The 21,964-nt window shown below is 42.4% G+C and overlaps 1 protein-coding gene across 3 annotated transcripts in view; it reads left to right on the top strand.

Moving 5' to 3' along the window:
* LOC122565348 (rho GTPase-activating protein 45-like) overlaps window positions 1-21,964 on the top strand; it is a 183,608-nt gene that overhangs the window by 8,704 nt on the left and 152,940 nt on the right. For all 3 annotated transcript variants that reach the window (XM_043721229.2, XM_043721228.2, XM_043721227.2), the window contains exon 2: window positions 1,346-1,688. In XM_043721229.2, the coding sequence (XP_043577164.2) occupies window positions 1,346-1,688 (343 nt within the window). The remainder of the gene's footprint in view (window positions 1-1,345; window positions 1,689-21,964) is intronic.

Below are 21,964 nucleotides of genomic sequence, written 5' to 3'. Positions count from 1 at the left end.
GATCAGAATTAGTTGTGTTCTGTTTCTTGTTGGTTTCACTCTTAGTTGACATTATTTTTTCCCCAATCGCTAAAGAGAGAATGACATCTGATTCTTGTTTTTTCAGTAGATTTAGGTATGATCCTGAGTATTGTCAGAAGAAAGAGAAATCGGTTTTGTTTTTCCTCAGAACAATAAAAATGTGGAATGTTTAGCACCAATTAAAATATTTAATATCAAGTTCCTGTGAACGAGTTGGATAACTATTTTCCCGGGACAGGATTGGGGACTACAGGAAAATTGCAGATTGAGATAATTGATTGAAAGTGGTGGCTTCTGAAGCACTAAGCATTCATGCGATCCCTGCCAGAAGGTTAGCTGCATGTCTGGAATTTTGTTTGACTTAGCCCCAGAAGGGAAGAATACCAGTACGATATTTCACCTGGAACTCAACTGAACTGCATCAAGTCTGTGATAGAACAATTTGTACATGGTCTTGGAGTATGGCAGACAGCTGTGAAAATGAAATGGCATGATCTTAAAGTGCCTGTTGCCAAACTAATCATGGTGATGGACTGTCATGATATGTGGAAGAAATGAGCTTGACAACGCGATGATTTTAATCCACCCGTTATGTTTTATAGATATTAGAGTTATGAACTGATTTGTGTCCATTAGTTGACATTGTATTTCAGGGTTAACGAAGAGTCGAAAGGAAAAACATATTATGTAATAATCAGATTTAAGAATATGCTTTATTGTAGATATTTCTAAGTCTATTGTTAGTTCAGTTATTTCCAATAATTTCACCATAAAGAGGGAATTCTCATGAAGTCTATATGATTTATAAGACTACTTCTATTCCTGGTTCTGGCTCCCAGCACTGTGGAAGCTGTGTTGTTTATAATATGAAGTAGAAGCAAGCAACATTAATATGAGGGCTACTGAGCCTGAGCATCCATAGCCAATATAAATGGTAGATGGCACCATTATAGGAGTCATTGGCATTCTGGGACTTTATCATGTCTCCACACAGCATGGAAATGGAATACTTCTTCAGTCGTTGAGCTGCCGGAAACATGGGAACCATAATTGTGCATTTGTTTAAGTCAATAAATTACTTGTTTAAACAGTGAATGCTTAGTGTTTTGCCATAGGGTGAGCAGGGATGTAGCGATGGAAGTCACACACAAAGGAAGTGTGGATGGAAAACTGTCGCAACGAGCTTTCCAAATCAAGAGAGGAATTCAGAATGGGAAGTGTGGGTTTACATCAAATCACTCCTGCAAACCAATCTCATTAATGCTTAATGATCTCCAGTCTTTCAGTTATCATTGTTTGTAATCTTTTCCTATTCCATTTTTAGGAGCTGCCTCGTAAAGATGCTATTGAGATACCTGCCTTGCAGACCGGCAGCTTGTCTGAATTATCTGCTGGGAATGTATCCATGACAAAGCTGAGTAGCAGCCCGAGTGCTGTCAATACCCTCAAAAGGCCAACCACCCTGAGCAGACACTCCAGCGCTGCTGGTTTCTCGGTAGCAACCTCTGGAACATGGGGATACAGTAAAGGGTACAAAGCCTCTCCCGTATCCAGTACCAATTCAGAAGGCTATGAAGGACCTGAAGTGGAAGAGATCACACAGTTGCTATTTGATGTGGCAAGGTTTGCTGAATCAGTGGAAAAACTGAAGGATATTGTGTTGGAAGGTAAGTGGAGATTTTTCAGAAATTGTAATAATGACATGCAATGCTAGTGAATGGAAGCTGAAGATAAGCCAACATTCTAGCACAGAAGAGCACTTTCAACAACTTAATAAAATGTGATTTCTGAATGTGGAATTTTAAACAAGAAAAATGTCAGTGCTCAGCATCTGGGGATGAAATAAACAAATTGCCGATTTGCTGGATTCAGTCCATGATCTTTATGAAGGCATTGCGAGTAATATTGATTCTGAGAGATAGTGTAAAATCAGCAATATCTGTACAATCACTCGTTAAACACGTTTCACTGTTTAAGTTTCCATTGAAACCAGCCTTGGATTTCACAAGATTACTCTGATACTCTGTTTCATCGACCAAACGTCTAGAATGCATTCAACTTAGTGCATAATCATTAAATGGTGTGAAGTAGTCATACTGAATAATACTAACATCCTTTATGTTTATAATATGTAGATTTTGATGTGACTGTACTTCTCTCCATACCCAAATTGTGTTGCAGGGCTATCTAAAAACTGATTTATAAAGAAAGTCACAATTATGCATTTTCATCTTGTTTACATTATTTATCATTTTCAATTTCTTTCCCTTTTTGTTTCCTCTTTTGCCATTTGTGTCTCCTGCATTCATACAAATGCCATCCAATTACTCTGTTTGGCCACTTGTAGCATTGGGATTGAAGATAAAAACATAATTCATGAAGTAATTTGATTAGAAAAAAAATGCAAACCTGTAGTACTGAAGGGAATCATGATGCAAAAGTGGGATTTAGTTTTGGAAGGTTTTGAAACCCAGTAAATTCAGAATCTCACTGCACTTGAATGAAGGTACTGGGGAGGGGGGGGGGGGGGGCAGCATTGGTGACCAGAGAGGGTGAGGAACATAGTTTCCTGACCCTGAATCAGGCTTCAACTTGCTTCTATACTTGACTGACCATCTTGGCAAGAGATCAGGGAGGAAAATCAATCAGGTCTTATTCCAGTTGAAATCTCCCAATGTAATTTCCATAATATTTAGCTGAAATGTATTCTGGAGTTATGGTAACATTTTGAAATTTGAAAACGAAATGCAGTGGGCTGCATTTAAAATGAAGAGCACAGCAGTTCAGGCAGCATCCGAGGAGCAGCAAAATCGACGTTTCGGGCAAAAGCTCTTTATTCCTGATGAAGGGCTTTTGCCCGAAACGTCGATTTTGTTGCTCCTCAGATGCTGCCTGAACTGCTGTGCTCTTCCAGCACCACTGATCCAGAATCTGGTTTCCAGCATCTGCAGTCATTGTTTTTACCTGCATTTAAAATGAAGGCTACAATAAGTCGAGAGTAGTGATACCTTGAGATAAATGCCCCAGGAGGATTTACTAAATCTCAAAACTGAATGTAATGAAATCACTTTAAAATGCTTCTTTATTTCTGCATTGACATCACAGTTCTCCCAAACTTCTGCTCATTACTCATTTACTTACTCGAGTAGGAGTTGTGGTTAATTTAAACCTCTCCCTTCTCCAAACATTCTTAGATGGACAAGCTAGTCAATCTAGTTGCTGCTATAAGACCATAAGAAGCAGGAGCAAGAGTAGGCCATTCAGTTTATTTATCTATTTTATTGTTCCATGATATCGTGGCTGATCTGAATACCGTGGGTGGCACAGTGGTTAGCACTGCTGCCTCACAGCACCAGACACCCAGGTTCAATTCCTGCCTCGGGCGACTGACTGTGTGGAGTTTGCACATTCTCCCCTTGTCTGCGTGGGTTTCCTCCAGGTGCTCCGGTTTCCTCCCACAGTCCAAAGGTGTGCAGGTCAGGTGAATTGACCATGCTAAATTGCCCATAGTGTTAGGTAAGGGGTAAATGTAGGGGTATGGGTGGTTTGCGGGTTGGTGTGGACTTTTTGGGCCGAAGGGCCTGTTTCCCCACTGTAAAGTAATCCAATCTAATCTAATCTTCAACTCTTCTTTCCTGTTTTTCACTGTAACCTTTGATTCCCTGACTGATTAAAAATGTGTCGACCTCAGCCTTCAATATACTTAATGACCCAGCCTTTACAGCCTTCTGTGTTAATGAACTCCACAGATTCACAACTGTCTGAGAAAAGACATTTCTCCTCACCTCAAACTTAAGGTAGGGAGTACTTACTCTATGGTCCTAGACTTCCCCACAAGGAGAACGACCTCTCTGCATCTAACCTGTGAAGCCCTCCAAACCCTATACATTTCAATAAGGTCACCTTTCATTCTTCTGCACTCCTATATTTTTATAATGAGTACAAGCCAAAACCTGCCCTCATAAAACAGTCCCACCACAACCCAGAGTAAATCCAGTGAACCTTCTCTGGACTGCCTTGAATTCCAGTAGATCTTTCTTTAGATAATGTGCTGTTTTGTCATAAAGCAACTGTTGATCTTATACTTAATGCTGAGGCAGCATGCTCTTTTGTAATGCCATTTCAACTCATTGACTCAGTGCTGACACAAAGTAACAGAATCAGTTTGTCATGGGTTAATAGTTCTCAAATAATTGTGGTATATAGTAGACACTGGCATTGTCCATTTAGAAAGTGACTCTTGTAAATAATGCAGTGCCTCTGAGTACAAAGCCTGCTGGATATAACTGAAATGTTCCGTAAAGTTTCCCCATTCATGCAGATTTTGTAAAGTCAGTGAAATGTTGACATAAGGCCCAGAGAAAGTTAACTTTTGCTTGTTTCTCTACTTCCTTTCCTACAAATTGTATTAGAGTATGGTGCTAGGTATATATATATTAAATTCTACTTAAGAACCATATGAATTAGACATTTGTGAGCATTCAGAAAATGAACTGTGCAATTTTACCATCAAGCATACAGTACTATAGGTTTTGCTAATAGATGCACAGTACAATAGCAGAGAGATTATATTGAATTTGTATAAGACAACAGTTAGACCTCAGCTGGAGTGTTGTATCTAGTTTTAAGCTCTATATTTTAGGAAGAATGTGAAGGCATTGGAGAGAGTGCAGAAAAGATTTAATGAGAATGGAATGAGGAACTTTGAGTGGTGAAGATTTTTGGCAGAAGTTAGAACTCTTTTACTTGGAGATAAAGAAGGCTGAGAGGAAATTTGATAAAGGTATTCAAAATCATGTGGGGTCTGGGTAGAATTGATAGGGAGAAGCTGAGTCTTCCCCATGAAAGGGTCAAGAACAAAAGGGCACAGATTTAGATTAATTGGGGAGGATGAGGGAACCATGGCTGACCAGGGAAGTCAGGAACAGTGCAATAGCAAAAGAAAAAACAATGTGGTGAAGATTAGTGGGAAGCCAGAGGACTGGCAAGCCTTTTAAAAAGTAGTAGAGGATAAGTAAAAGCAATAGGTGGGGACAAGATAAAATGTGAGAGTAAACGAGCTAGTAATCTAAAAGAAGATCCCAAGATTTCTTTTAGCTATATAAAAGATAAGACAGGGGCAAGAAAGAACGTTGGGCCATTGGAAAATGAGGCTGGAGACATAGTAATGGGGAACAAAGGAATGGTGAAGAGACTGAGTGGGTACTTTGCATCAGTTTCATGGTGGAAAATCCCAATACCGTACCAGAATTACAAGAGAGTCAGGGAGCAGAAATGAGTCTAAGGGCTGTCATTAAAGAGAAGGTGCTGGTCAAACTAAAATGTCTGAAAGTGGATAAATCAACTGGCCTGGGATGGCTTACACCTGAAGGTTCTGAAGGAGATTGTGTGATGATCTTTCAGGAATCATTGGCATCAGAAAGGGCCCCAGAGAACTGGAAAATGGTTAATGTAACGCTCCTGTTTAAGACGCAGGGAGACAGAAGACTGGAAACTATAGGCTGGTTAGCCTGACCTCAGTTGTTGGTAAGATTTTAGAGTCTTTAGTCATAGATCATAGATGTCCGACAGTGTGGAAACAGCCCATTTGGCCCAACAAGTCCACACCAACTCTCCCAAGAGTAACTCACCCAGATCCATTCCCCTATCGTATTTACATTTCTCCTGACTAATGCTCCTAACCTACACATCCCTGAACACTATGGTCAATTTAACATGGCCAATTGATCTAACCTGCACATCTTTGGATTGTGGGAGGAAGCCGGAGCACCCGGAGGAAACCGATACAGACATGAGGAAAATGTGCAAATTCCATGCAGACAGTCACCGCAGGATGGTATCGAACCTGGGTCCCTGGTGCTGTGAAGCAGCAGTGCTAACCACTGAGCCACCGTGCTGCCCTCAAGTAAGGATGAGGTTGCAGAGTACTTGGAAATGCATGGTAAAATAGGACTGAGTCAGCACAGCTTTGTCAAGGGGAGGTCTGACAAATCTGTTAGAATTGTTTGAGGAGGTAACAAGCAAGTTAGACAAAGGAGAGCCAGTGGCCATGATCTATTTGGGTTTCCAGAAGGCCTTTGACAAGGTGCCACACAGGAGGCTGCTAAATAAGACAAGGGCCCATGCTATTAGGTGCAAGGCCCTGTGTTTGATTTTTCCTTTTGTGCCAAAGAGTGTTTATGGGGATTGTCGCCAGTATTGGGAACAGCATCATTACGTTGGGATGACCTATTGTGTTTTCGGATGGGTTAAGTTATTCTGCATTCTGTTTTTTTTTTGTTCGTTTCATTCAGTAATCTTGTTAATAAATTCTGTTTTGTTGGAAACAAAGTGGTTTGCCGGGTGGCATTTTTCCTGGAATATCCTGTTTAAAACAACTCGCAAAGTTAGGTAGTTTTGAGTAAGTGGGAAGGCTGCAGGAGGACTTGGACAAGCAGGAGGCTGGAAGAACACAGCAAGCCAGGCAGCATCAGGAGGTGGAGAAGTCAACGTTTCAGATTCTTCAGATTCAATAAACAATAGACAATAGGTGCAGGAGTAGGCCATTCTACTCTTCGAGCCAGCACCATCATTCATAATGATCATGGATGATCATCCTCAATCAGTATCCTGTTCCTGCCTTATCTCCATAACCCTTGATTCCACTATCCTTAAGAGCTCTATCCAACTCTTTCTTGAAAGTATCCAGAGACTTGGCCTCCACAGCCTTCTGGGACAGAGCATTCCACACACCCAGCACTCTCTGGGTGAGGAAGTTTCTCCTCAACTCTGTTCTAAATGGCCTACCCCTTATTTTTAAACTGTGTCCTCTGGTTCGGGACTCACCCATCAGCAGAAACATGCTTCCTGCCTCCAGAGTGTCCAATCCTTTAATAATCTTATACATCTCAATCAGATCCCCTCTTACTGTACTATGCTGCAATTCTGTTCCTGTATGTTTTGGTCTTTTGGTTTCAAATAAAACAGAAGCAGCATGAGGAAAAGCTTTCTCAGGCAGTGAGTGGTTAAGTTTTAGAATGCACTGGCTGAGAGTCCACTGGAGGCAGGTTCAGTTGAAAGGTTCAAAAGAGCATTAAGCCTCAGCTGAAAAGGGAGAATGTTACAGCGAGAGGGTGGAAGAATTGCACGATTAATTTATTCTTCAGAGAGATGCTGTAGACACAAGTAACCAAATGGCCACCTTCTGCAAAGTAACAATTCTGTGATTGTGAGAATGTTTAGATTTCTAACTGCTTTTAACTTTCAGGGCAATCAGGTAACCAGGTCTTTAATTATCATTTCATTAAGCATAAGTTATGTTACTAATATACTGAAATTAATATCCTGTTCCAAGTCATTAATTAAATAGTTGCAGACTTCAAACAAATCCAGGCTGATACTTTAGTTGTTTCTGTCTGTAGCTAGGCAAAGACAAATATATTAGGATTTATAGCATGTAGTTATTTCAACAAGAATCATCACTACTTCCATTTGATTGTAAGAATAATTAATACTCTACTATGTTACAGAGTAATTTTCTGCTTTAAATTTGATGGCATGATTTATAGGAGCTAATAATGAAAAAATAATCCACGACATAATTAGAATCTATATAGATTTTGACTCATTAATTTAGTATTTGAGAATCTGTCCAACTGAATTCTGATAAATGTATGCTTCCAAAATTTCTGGCAAAAAGGTACAAAATCTCTGGAATTGAATGCAATGCAGAAGTAATAGAATAAAGTGACTTTCTCTCAGCATTTTGATTTTTGACAGTGCTGTCATATTGTTGCCCACTGTGGCAATACTCAAGTCAGCAGCTGGTCACTTGGACCTATCTCTTGGCTTGAGTTAGAAGGTTCTTTCTTTTTGCAAGTCTTTGAATATTCATACATTACCCATCCCAGGGAGAGAAATTGCTTTCATTTTCTGGGAGACTGGAAGGTCTGAGTCCTAACTGCTTGCTCTCCCCCAGATCTGTGTCAGGGTGTTACTTTAAAACAATCCAATGCTGTTGCTGGGCATTTTAAAAAATTATAATATTTTTCAAAAGAGACCTAGTGTCGCTGTACTAGTATCAAATTCAGTTTCAGCAAAAGAACACCACACTGTTCCATTTTTGCTTCAAGTTATAAAAACCTAACTGTAATCCAGATTTCAATTTCCAGTTTAAGTAAAGAATACTGAGTTCTTGTAAACTTTGTTCCTGAACTTCCCAGGGTCACATTAAGCAAAATGGCTGTGGTCAATATTCTTTATAATTTAGCTTGAGGCTAGTGTCACTAAAGGGCCCTTGAAGGTGTGTGGAGTGAATTCCAATAATTTAAATGATCCACCACTTCACCGCAATTTGGAATCCTGTCTAGAGACTAAAACCAGGATCCTTGTTTGTTACTCTTGTGCCAGCTGACTGACCCATCCCAACCAGCCTCAGGCACATTATATGCAAACAAAATAGTCTTTCAGAGCTTCAATCAGTGGAACTAAATATTAGGTTTGTTGAGAAACTTAAATTGACCAGTCTTTCACATCTTCCAAACTGCCCCTTCCTTGCAGTGGAATGGGTATATAATATTGCAACAGTAAAGAACAATAGATGAGGTAAATACACCTTGAATGTTGCTGCAACCTTTTGGTGTTATGGGTCTTGTCTACCAGCAGAAAAGCTAGTGAGAGGCTTATGCTGTATCTTCTGAGAAAGGCTCTTCAGAACGTTTTATGCAATCAGGCAATTTCAAGGACACTGGCAATCCTTATCTGGAATTGGGTCCCTTGGGACATTAACATCCATTCCCTCCACCAGTGACACTCAACAGCAGCAGTGCGTACCATCAACAAGATGCACTGCAGAAGTTCACCAAGGCTTCTTAAACAGCACCTTCCAAACCCATCACCATTACCAACTAGAAGGACAGATACATGAGAACAACATCATCAGAAGTTCCCTCCAAGCCACACGCCACCCTAACCTGGAAATATATCAACATGCTTTCAATATTGTACGGTCATAATTCTATAACTCCCTCTGTAACTAAGAAGACAACTCACCAGCACCTTCTCAGGGGAAAGTAGGGAAGGACATAGCCAGCGATGCCCACACTTCATGAATGATCTGTTTTAAAAAACACCATCACTGCACCTAATGAAATGCTCTTCCCACCTCCTACCTCACATCCTCAGCACCACAATATTCTGTCCAAGTTATCTAACCAATGGAGAAATTAATTGATTTCTCACCAACATTGTCAAAGGAGTAGTCTTAAAGTTGGAAAGAGCTGAAACTGAGTGGTGCTGTGGTCAGACCTTGCCTTGTGTAGGATATCTAGTTTTGATCAATAGTTGATATTCAAACTCTGGAACCATGAAATTAAATCCTGGTGGAATAGGACTGTGGTCTGAGAAAATATTGTGGAAACCTTTAGTATTGAAACAGAGTTTAGAGACAATTTTCTATAAGATAGTGAACAGTAAAGCAAAAAGTAACTTCAAAGTAAAGCGAGAATAGGATAAAAATTAGCTGGTTCAAACAGTCATAATGCCAGTATCATCATCTTTATAGAAAGATGAATTGCAAATTGATGAAAAGCAAGTATCTCATTCTTTTGTGTTGCTTGAAATGTGGACCAAGACACTGGGAAAATTCCTTGGCTTTTTCACCTAATTCCATAGGGCACATCAATCATTCTAGTGTCTAAAGAGGGATTCAGTTAAACATCTCAATTTAAGAGAAATAACCTGGCAATGCAGCTCTTGTGCAATACTCCAGTGGAATGTTGGTCCAGACCATATATCCACTTCCTGGAGTGGGGGTTGAAACCATGGCCTTGCATTTCTAAGGTGAGCCAAGCTGCCCAAAATTAAAAAGCAACTTTTTAAAAAGCTCTTTAAACCTTTTATTTAATCCTTCATTCACTCACCTGAACAGGAAAGTTGTGCAGATTAGATGGATTAGCCATGGTAAGTGTGGGGGTGTGGGGCTAGAGTGGCAGGGGGCAGGGGAATGCTCTTCAGATGATCGGTACAGAATTGATGGGCCAAATAGCCTTTTCTGCACTGTAGGGATTCTGTGATTCTATGAAAGTGTCATCCATTGATCAAAAGTGTCTCAGTGAGATACAGTAGTGCTGGGAGAATCAAATAAAAGCAAAGCACTACAGATGTTGATCTGAATTTAAAAAGTGCTGGAGAAACTCAACAGATGTGGCAGCATGGAGAGAGAACTGGAGTTAACATTTTGAGGCAAAATATGACTCTACTTTATTTCTTCAGTTCCATGGGGGGGCACGCGCACACACAGACGCGCGCGCACGCACACACACACACACACACCTGCATTGGCATCCAACATACCAACCTCTAAGAATCCTCATAGCACACTTTCAATGCGATTCACACTACAGTGCACAATAGGAACTGTCATTGCTACAGCAAGGCTACTGTGCCCTCACGGGGACACACCCAGCCTATGGCCTACTCCACTGGGCTCTTCATTTCAGAATCATAGCACTCACTCACTCTCAGCCTTCCTGGAAACTCATGGCATCCCTGATTGCATTGCCTTTTTGTACTTTGCCCCATTAGCCAAAGATACCAGGCTCCTATTACTCTTGAAACAAACACAAAAAATGCTGGAGAAACTCATCAGGTCTGGCAATATTTCTGAAGAGAAACAGAGTTAATGTTTTGATATTGCTTCTATCTAGCCTTGCCAGTTTGCACGGGCACTAAGAAAGGAAGGTCATCATGGTTGTCAGCAGGTCCCAGTTAAGCTTTTAGTCAGGGAGCGAGTAGGCAGCTCTGAAGGCATACAAGATAGATTGAGGTGGGTGAGAGTCATTAGGGAAGGTGCTGAAGGCAATAGGGAGAATTGTAGAGCATGATCTTTGGTGGAAGATGGATACAGAAGCAGAGATAGAACGAGTGTGTGGTATCAGAGCAAAGATGGTGACAGTTATGCTGATGGAGTTGAGAAGGTCATTGACTGTTTTTCTCTAGTGCTGTGCATTCCTCCAGATGGCTGAGACTGCATTGACCAGGTAGCATGGTCTGGTATTATGGCCTCAACTGCTGGTCCTGGGGGAAAGAGTCCTACTGCCGTTGTCACCACCACTTCCGCCCCCCCAGCGCCACTCACCTGCATTCTGCTGACATGCCCCCCATGGACCCTACTGTCACTATCTCCACCCCCCAGAACCCTGAGGGGAACACTACCCCTGCTCATGACTCCACCCCCATTCCCCCCACCAACACACCCACTCCAGTTACAGGTTCCGCCCCCACTCCCAGCTCTACACCCACACCAGATCCGAGCTCCCAGCCCTGCCGAGTTTTCACCATCCCTCCAGACCTTCCCCTCACTGAGGACAAATGATCAGTCCTCAGCAAAGGACTCACCTTCATCCCCCTCCGTCCACGCATCAATGAATTTAATACACGCCGTGACGTCGAACACTTCTTCTGCCGCCTCCGCCTCCGAGCTTACTTTCACAATCAGGACTCCCGCCCGCCTTCCGAGGACCCTTTTGCCCACCTCCAACACGCTGCATCCACCTGGACACCCCGCGTAGGCCTATTACCTGCCCTCGACCTCTTCATTTCCAACTGCTGCCGGGACATTAACCGCCTCAACCTGTCTACCTCCTTCCCCCACTCCAACCTCTCACCCTCACAACGCGCAGCCCTCCAATCCCTCTGCTCCAATCCCAACCTCACCATCAAGCCAGCAGATAAAGGGGGCGCAGTGGTAGTCTGGCGCACTGACCTCTACACCTCTGAAGCCAAACGTCAACTCAAGGACACCTCTTTCTATTGCCCCCTCGACCATGACCCCACCCCCCATCACAAAACCATCATCTCCCAGACCATACAGAACCTCATCACCTCAGGAGATCTCCCACCCACAGCTTCCAACCTCATAGTCCGGGAACCCCGCACTGCCCGGTTCTACCTCCTTCCCAAGATCCACAAGCCTGACCACCCTGGCCGACCCATTGTCTCAGCATGCTCCTGCCCCACTGAACTCATCTCTACCTACCTTGACACTGTCCTATCCAGGAACTCCCCACATATGTTCAAGACACCACCCACACCCTCCACCTCCTCCAAGACTTCTGTTTCCCCGGCCCTCAACGCCTCATCTTCACCATGGATATCCAATCCCTCTACACCTCCATCCGCCATGACCAGGGCCTCCAAGCCTCGGTTTTTTTCCTCTCCAGACGTCCCCAACAGTACCCTTCCACCGACACTCTCATTCGTTTGGCCGAACTGGTCCTCACCCTTAACAATTTCTCCTTTGAATCCTCCCACTTCCTCCAGACCAAAGGGGTAGTCATGGGCACACATATGGGCCCCAGCTATGCCTGTCTCTTTGTTGGCTACGTAGAGCAGTTGATCTTCTGTAATTACACCGGCACCACTCCCCAACTCTTCCTCCACTACATTGATGACTGCATTGGCGCCACCTTGTGCTCCCGTGAGGAGGTTGAGCAATTCATCAACTTCACCAACACATTCCACCCTGACCTTAAATTTACCTGGACCATCTCTGACACCTCCCTCCCCTTCCTGGACCTCTCCATCTCCATTACTGATGACCGACTTGACACTGACATTTTTTACAAACCCACCGACTCCCACAGCTACCTGGATTACACCTCTTCCCACCCTACCTCTTGCAAAAATGCCATCCCCTATTCCCAATTCCTCCTCCTCCGCCGAATCTGCTCCCAGGAGGACCGGTTCCACCGTAGAACACACCAGATGGCCTCCTTCTTTAGAGACCGCAATTTCCCTTCCCACGTGGTTAAAGATGCCCTCCAACGCATCTCGTCTACATCCCGCACCTCCGCCCTCAGACCCCACCCCTCCAACCATAACAAGGACAGAACGCCCCTGGTGCTCACCTTCCAACCTACCAACCTTCGCATAAACCAAATCATCCTCTGACATTTCCGCCACCTCCAAACAGACCCCACCACCAGAGATATATTTCCCTCCCTACCCCTTTCCGCCTTCCGCAAAGACCGTTCCCTCCGTGACTACCTGGTCAGGTCCACGCCCCCCTACAACCCACCCTCCCATCCTGGCACTTTCCCCTGCCACCACAGAAACTGTAAAACCTGCACCCACACCTCCTCCCTCACCTCTATCCAAGGCCCTAAAAGAGCCTTTCACATCCATCAAAGTTTTACTTGCACATCCACTAATATCATTTATTGTATTCGTTGCTCCCGATGCTGTCTCCTCTACATTGGGAAGACTGGGCGCCTCCTAGCAGAGCGCTTTATTGAACATCTCCAGGACACCCGCACCAATCAATCACACCGCCCTGTGGCCCAGCATTTCAACTCCCCCCCCCCCCCCCCCCCCACTCTGCCGAGGACATGGAGGTCCTGGGTCTCCTTCACCGCCGCTCCCTCACCACCAGACGCCTGGAGGAAGAACGCCTCATCTTCTGCCTCGGAACACTTCAACCCCAGGGCATCAATGTGGACTTCAACAGTTTCCTCATTTCCCCTTCCCCCACCTCACCCTAGTTCTAAACTTCCAGCTCAGCACTGTCCCCATGACTTGTCCAGATTTGTTCTACCTGCCTATCTCCTTTTCCACCTATCCACTCCACCCTCTCCTCCCTGACCTATCACCTTCATCCCCTCCCCCACTCACCCATTGTACTCTATGCTACTTTTTCCCCACCCCCACCCTCCTCTCACTTATCTCTCCATGCTCCAGGCTCACTGCCTTTATTCCTGATGAAGGGCTTTTGCCCGAAACGTCAATTTCGAAGCTCCTCGGATGCTGCCTGAACTGCTGTGCTCTTCCAGCACCACTAATCCAGAATCTGGTTTCCAGCATCTACAGTCATTGTTTTTACCCCATCCAGGAGGACCTCCACATTCCTGCCAGCAAGGCAGGGTGTCAGTTACTCCCTGTCTTCCATATATAAGGCAAATCTCATGAACTGTGCAGAGTAGCTCCAGACTGGCAGTCCTTGAGCAGGTGCACAACGGACTTTAAAAGATGGTAAGGATGCAATGGGTTGCTGGTCTTTCAATGGATATCCAGCAAGTGGTGAGTTGTTGAATGAATGACATGTTGTAAGATGCGGCTAGAATCAGATGTAAGGGGAGGTCGTTAATGAGGTGGATTTGGTAAGATAGGGCAAGAAAACTCACTGGGCATTGTGACAAGAATTGCTCAAAAATGTTCATCACAACTCGCACCTTGGCCAAAGATTCCAAGACTCATCCTTTTAATGTTTTTTTAATACCAGAGTGAATGTTCTTCTGAAAGTATCACAGCAATGTCCAGAAAATTAATCTTTAATTCCTGGAGACTCCAGGACAATCCTGGAGGGTGTGTGACTCAACTATTGATAGATTAAGAGAATTTTGGAGCATAGAAGGAGGCCATTTGACCAATCGGACCCATACCAGTTCTTTTCTAACTTTGTTCAACTCTCCTCATTGGCCTGCTCTCACCCATATCTTTGTTATTTTCATTCTTTCAACTACTTATCCAGTTGTCTTTTTGAAAACAACTATTGCGTTCAACTCCAGCTTATGTTCAAGTCATACCTTTCCAAATCACTGGAACTCACTATGTGAAACTAAGTTTCCTTATGCCTAATGTTTCTTTTGCTAATCATTGTAAATCCATATGCTGCATGCATCGCAATTTCCCAGTTGTGTGTAGCACAATTATGGTTGCAGCAGAGGTGGTTTCATCTACATAATAGATATTTTTAATTGACTTGTTCAGGCATCGTGTACCACCTCTCTGCAGTATGTGGTATTTGAATACATCCCTTCTGGTTCAGAGGTAGGGAGACTACCACTGTACCACAAGAGCCCCAACTGGTAAGGATACAAACATTTCATGAAGAAACTCATTCTTCAGCTTAACTGATGGGTTTTTATACTGAAGTCACTGACCCCAAATATTCATTAACTGACAGTTTTCCTTCGTTACCAGTGTTTCTGAAACAGGACTTACTGGTATATTTTTTGAAAAAATGTTCTTGTAAATATACCAATCTAAATGCATGGTTTTGAACAATACTTTCAGGTGTTCCATCATCCCATTTACCCTTTCTGTATTCCTGCGTTGAATACTATGGTGTGAATTAACCAACCCTGCCATTCAATTCAGGGGCAATTAGGGATGGGTAACAAACATTAGCCCTGCCAGCAGTGTTCACATCCCATAAAAAAATTCTTAAAAATATTTAAGATGTGAAATGGATGGATAAAATCCAGTGAAGTATTTCTTGAAAAGAAAGCATAGGAATTTAAGAGTTAGATTTCCTCTGATTTACTATAAGGAATTGAAACGGGATGGTATCCCTATTGTAAGCAGACACTTTACACTACAGGGCTCAATTATAGACTTCTCTAGACTCCTAGCTCAGACTGAAATCTAAAAATCTAAAGCCTTCCTAATCTGGGGGCCTTTCAGCCTCTAATCAACATCCTGCCACACTGAGCAACCCCCCTCTCCTCCTTTCTTAAAGAAAAATGTAATAGTGCAGTGTATTTTTTTTCCAAATTCTATAGATGCTTGAACCTCTAGCTAAAGAAAATTCGTGCCCACTAGCAGCAGGAAGTTGGGTACAGCTTCATATTGACACTATTAGAAATCTGCCCACGGAAGTGACTGTCGCATGCTAGCTAGAAGGTCATAGTTCATGCCTCACTCCACAAGACACATTTTACTTAAAGTGCACATTTAAGGCAGCAAGAGAGTTCATGAGACAAAGTCAGCCCTGGTAGCTAGAGCACTTTCAAAGTATATCAGGTCTTAATCATAAATTTGAAAGCAGAAGATTTAATACTAGGAAGATCATGGGACTGAAGATAATTTAAAGTGGGAGATGTTGCTGCTGTAAATATCTTGGGACAATTTCTAGTGCTTTCATTCCAAAGTGTCCTTTCTTCCTTCCCTTAAATGATGTTTTTCTACTTGTGACAACGCTAAGTTGCACAATGGTGACCTTCAGTTTCCTTTAGCAACTCTGTGGTATGCCACAATGAAACAGGAAATTCTCCTTTATTCACTCAGTCTATGCAATAACCACTTATGAAGCAAACATCTCACCCAAAATGTTCTTGAGTTCTGACAGTTATTTGAAATATATCTAGCTCACACTGATGGATTCTGACTAAGTTATTCAGGAGTATTCTACTAAGGAAAGGAACACTGTGCACTACCAAGAAAACAGGACAAAACTTTGGGCTTGTCAGAGACTTTCTTTGGCTTTCAAAAATAGTCAAGACTTTTTAAGTATATTGACTTTTGGTGCACTTTCACTTCGGGGCCAATCCAGTCAAGAATGGTGAGTTGAGGTCAATGTAAGAGTGCAATTGAAATGACTGCATCCCATTCCTTCTGTGTAAGAGCCAACTGCACAAGACCTCTGAATTTTACATCTGAAACCAAAAAGCACAGTAGATTGGCTTGCTGGAGAATTGAATTGAATTGGACGTGTTAGCTCGGTGCAGCTGAGGGAACTTGTCAGGGATCGGGGTTAGATTGATGACAGTAAATTGCAAAGCACTTGTCATTAACCTCCAATGAAAATGGGAGGGGCAACCAAATGGTAGCTTTCTCCAAACAAGCATACTGCATTAGGAAGTTGTACTTTTTTTTAAAACTTTATTTTTGACTGAGATCTCATTAGCCATCAACTTGTTTGTTAAAACCTATCTTTTTTTTGTATCCCATGACAACTACTTCCTTTCTCGTGTGAAGCTGCATGCTCCCATGAGTCATCAGCTCCCGAGAAGTGTATGGCATCTATGCCTTATCTAATTAGTTTGATTTCAGATGTCGCTTCCTGCTGGCACTGTTGTTATACTGTAAAACAACACTCTTACTTATGTTTGTAGTTGTACTGCAAACTCAGAGCTGGTGTATGTCAACTGCACTGTTGTATGTACTGAAGTATCAGAAATGATGGAAAGTTACTTCCTGTATTCTGAGGGAAAGCTCCTCTGTCTTTCCATTGTTTGTTTTGTCCATTAGAATGATAGACCCTCTCCTATGAAACTCCTACAGTGTTCTTACCTCTTCCGAAGGTACTCCTCGTTGCTGATCCACAGTTATTGGGCTTCACCAATACCCCTGTAGTTTGCCCACATCTTTATGTGTGGGCATTAACATTGAATATCGATGAAACTATTAACCATGGATCTCAACAGAACTGAGTTCAATATAATTCTGACTGATATTCCGACATCTACGAGTGCAGATTCCTCTGTTCCATTCCAGATACTTTTTGTGGAGCTGGAATGAGTGGGGAAAAAGAATCAAGCCTTCCACCACTTCCCCATTGCCCACTGTTATACCTGTAAAGTTCCAAGCCTCCACTTTGAAGCAAATTCCGGTATCCGTTAAAGCCAGAAATGGGCAGGTTGGAATGGGAAGTAGCTTGAGGTTTAGGCTCCCCACCCCAACCAAATGCAGTCAAAAAGTTAAATTTCAGCCCAGAGCTGGGAACAGAAATAAAGCAACAGATTTTTGAAGAATGTAGAGTGATATGTTTCAGAAAAGTATCCCTGAAATGGAAAGGAAGAATCTTACAAGACTGCTGTGAGATAACCTTGTTATAGCACAGGAACTCTGGAAACACTGAAAAGAGAGGGACAGCCTGCTGTGGATGCTGAGATGGATGTGTGGACTGACAAGAAAAGAAACAAAATTAGGGACCAATGCATAGGAGTTCAGTAACAATTATAGAAGTATCAACAAAAGAAGGTGAGAGAAAATTGAAAGATGGTATAGCCATTCTGTTGTAGAAACAGAGAGGCCATGTGATGAGGCAAGTAATGGATATGGGACTGCCAAGAAGAAAGATAAGAGGAAGGTTAAAGTGAAATGGAAGATGTGATAGAGACTTGTAAAGACAGTGGGATTGAAGATGAGTGGATGTCAGAGTGACAGGTTTGGCTTCTGAAGGGCAATGCCATTCAGTTTTCTCACAGTCCTGAGGTTCTGAATCTTGTTGATTCACTTGTTCAATCTCTAGATCGCACTTGTTCTCTTAATCTCCCTGGGCAACTTCTATCCACACTTTGAAGATCAAAGGAGTCCTGTCCTTTGGAGAGTTCACCTCATTGCAGTTCTTCAGATGCCAGAGCAGGGAGCCCAGGTAAATGAGAAATACAGAGAGCAACCTATCTACGGCTTCTTTTCCATTCCCATTGCCTGCAGGCTCCAAAGTGCATGTGCAGTTGGGCATGTCTCACCTGGACTGTGATCTCTACAATTCAAAACCTTCTCTTTGATAGGTGTGGCCTTGTTGACAGTGGGCTATTGCAGCACCTTAGGAAAAGATCTCCAGCTGTCAGTCAGTTCCTGACCCTCTTTGGTAGGAGCTACTATTGAAAATTCCTGTGGCTTTACTTGATTGCATGAAAATCTGATCATCAGCAGATTTGAAGCTATTTGTTTCCATTTGAAAGATACGTTACAGAAATGTTTGAATGTGTGTTATTAGTGAAAGTTAAAATAATAAACTTAACAGATAATCTCAAACAAATAAGAATGTGAGCTGAAGGAAAGTATATATTTGTTAACTAAATTTCTTGCTGAGTTTGTACCTGAGATTATTGTTGGTCATTACTGAAACATGATATGCCAGGTGATGAGGGAGCAGTGCTCCAAAAGGTTATGATTTCAAATAAACCTGTTGGATTATAACCTAGTGCCGTGTCATTACTGAAACATACAGAATATTGGGGGAACTCAGCAAGTCTGGCAGCATATGTGGATCGAGAAACAACATTAATGTTTTCAGTCTGGTATGGCGCTCCTTCAGAATGCTGAAGATTCCCTGTTGCTGCGTTCTGAAGTGGAGCTGTACTAGACTCAAAACATCAACTCCATTTCTCTCTCCACTGATGCTGCCAGACCTGCCGAATTTCTCCAGCATTTTTGGTTTACATTTCAGATTTCCAGCATCGGCAATATTTTTTGCCTTTTATTTGAGTGACCATTACTGACTATCTTGTCCTGCTAAACTGTTAGCTGTGGCTCCTTTGATAACACTCTTGCTTCTCAACCACAGCATGGGTGCATATAAACCAAGGCTGAAACCTTGTGCTGTCCTGCCACAGGTACTGTCTTCAGATGAGGTGTTAAACCAAAACCCCTTATGTCTGATCTGCTAGATGTAAAAGATCCCAGGACATGATTTCAAAGAAGAACAGGGAAATTATCCCCCTGAGTCTTGACCAATATCTATCCCTTTATCTGATTATCTAGTCAGTATCACATGGTTAACCACATTCATAAGAACAAAATGTTGGCAGAACAATATTAGTCTGTGATTCTAGCAAGGATTGCTACAATAAAGTTATTGCAATAGATTTGTGACTGTACCACATCAGTGTGTGAACTGAAAACAATGGCTAAAACAGAGAGACCAAGTGTCTTTGGGCCATGTTCCAGCGGAGTTGGTTGAATGATCTGTAGCTATTTTAAATGGCAAATGTTCGTCCGAATGTCAAACGTGTCAAAAATCATAAGTTAAATCAAATGAAATCTAAAATACTTTGAACCAAAAGCATTGTCCATTTAGTGTGGCCTTGACATGCTTTTCTTTTAAACTGAACACAGACTTTAAGACAGTGGGACTACATTAGATGATTTCCAAACAAGGGTGCTGAGATTGCAATCAACGCCAGTTAATTGCACTTTCATGATATTGGTATTTCTTCTGCTGAGAATCTTCTCTATCCTTCACATTTTAGGAAGCTCTCCTTATTCCCAGAGTCATGCTGTCTTGAAGGAAGAATGCCTATTTCTAAATCTACATCTAGGAGCAACTGTTTTGTGCAGAACCATTGAACTTGGCAATTCAAGTCTTCAGGTCTGATGTCAAACTGCTGCACTATTCCTGGTAGATAGTTGCAGTTTGGAGCTATGAGTACTTACAGAATTGCAATGGAAGTTAATGATCCCTTTAAATAGTCTGAACAGAGTTCCCTCATGCTGCTGGGTTTCACTGTGTTTTAGGGTTTATTGACTGGATTGATGCTTGCTCTGCAACTTCCAGTAGATGTTCACTCTATCTTTGCTAATGCCTACACCACACGGACCCCTCTGCTTACACCAGTTTTTCTTCTTTTTTGAATCAGCCTGTTGGTACATTTTTCAAGTAATTTCCAACACAAGTGGGATTTGTATCCAGGCTTCTGGTACAGAGGCAGGGACGATACCACTGTGCCATGGGCCTTATTGCCTACATCAACAGATATATAGATATTTGCCAATTAACCTGCTTAGAGATGTTATTAGACACCTCAGGAGCTGGTGGAACTTGAACCGAGGTCTTCTGGTTCAGTGATAGACCACTACCACTGTGCCTAACGAGCCCCTTGCCTATACCAGTAATAGTTCCTCATCAGCAGAAAGCGTGCAAATCTAAGAATGATGTGTCCAGTCAATGAAAGCGAATTTGGAATCGTTCTTGCTGAAATGTCCAAACATCAACTGACCTCAAAAAGATCAAATAGCCACTGTCATATTTTCTCAAGAATGCTGCAGGACAGTGTAAAGTAAATGAAAAACCTAAAATCCCTATGATGCTTAGAATATTCTTCAAATTCTTTTTAAAAATACAGAATTGGATGTGATTTTTGCTTACTTTTGAGGGTTAAGTGGAGGGAGGCATAGCAACCATTTTCTGTGTCTCAAACCCCAAGAAATATGTCCAATTCTAATTTGCCTTGGGTGATATTCCTTGTTGAAACTTTATTGCTGGAACAGCACAGCAGGTCAGGCAGCATCCAGGGAACAGGAGATTCGACGTTTTGGGCACAGGCCCTTCTTCAGGAATATTCCTTGTGGCTGCCTTACATTAGGCCTCTGATAGGGAAAGAGAAAGTAACGATCGCTTGCATTGATGTAGCATTTTTTCACAACCTCAAGATGTCCTACAACCAGTATAACATAAGTATGTTTATTTTAAATGCAATTACTTGTATAATTTAAGGAAATGTCCGAAGCCAACTACCCTGCAAATTGCAAATCAAAAATGAGAAATCCATCTGTTTTTGGTATTAACACTCGAAAGATGAATGTTGGCCAGGAGAATGCCTCATTTTTGTTCAGAAAAATCATGGGATTGTTGACATCTGTTCAAAAGGCAGTCAGGGCTTTGGTTTGACATCAGACCTGAAGACTTGAATAGGCCTATCACACGTTTTAGGAATTACTCCAAAATGAATCCAAAGCTAGCTGGAGTTCACATTACATATTTATCAAGCTTTTCATTTCCTACAGCTGCTGAACTAATGATCCAGGTATGGGACTGATGGACTGGTTTAATTGGGAGCATGGTTACTTTCTGCAGCTCAGCAGTCATGGTAATGAGACCAAGATTCAGCTTCAGGAGATATTCAACCCAACTGTTCCATCTTTCCTTGGAATCACAGTCATAGAGTCGGAGATGTACAGCACAGAAACAGACCCTTCGGTCTAACTCGTCAATGCTGACCAGATAGCCTAAAATAATCTAGTCCCGTTTGCCAGTACTTGGCCCATATCTCTCCTAAACCCTTCCTATTCATATACCCATTCAGATGCCTTTTAATTGTACCAGCTGCCACCACTTCTTCTGGCAGCTAATTCCATACATGCACCACTCTCTGTGTGAAAACTTTGCCCCTTCAGACCCTTTTAAATTTTTCCACTCTCGCCCTAAACCTATGCCCTCTAGTTCTGGACCCCCTCCCACAACCCCAGGGAAAAGACCTTATCTATTCACCCTATCCATGCCCCTGATGATTTTTTAAACCACTAAAAGGTCACCCCTCAGCCTTCAATGCTGAAGGGAAAACAGCCCCAGCCTATTCAACCTCATTTCCCATCTGTGGTCAGGCATCAACCAATTACTCCTCCCTGATTTGTAACGAACAAAGCCACAGGACTTGCTTATGTAATGTAGAGAATTATA

The sequence above is a fragment of the Chiloscyllium plagiosum genome, unplaced genomic scaffold, assembly GCF_037043375.1.
Source record: "Chiloscyllium plagiosum isolate Xiang-an unplaced genomic scaffold, Cpla_swu_hap1 HiC_scaffold_28, whole genome shotgun sequence".
In the NCBI taxonomy this organism is placed as follows: Eukaryota; Metazoa; Chordata; class Chondrichthyes; order Orectolobiformes; family Hemiscylliidae; genus Chiloscyllium; species Chiloscyllium plagiosum.
This window is presented reverse-complemented; position numbering and strand designations above follow the sequence as displayed.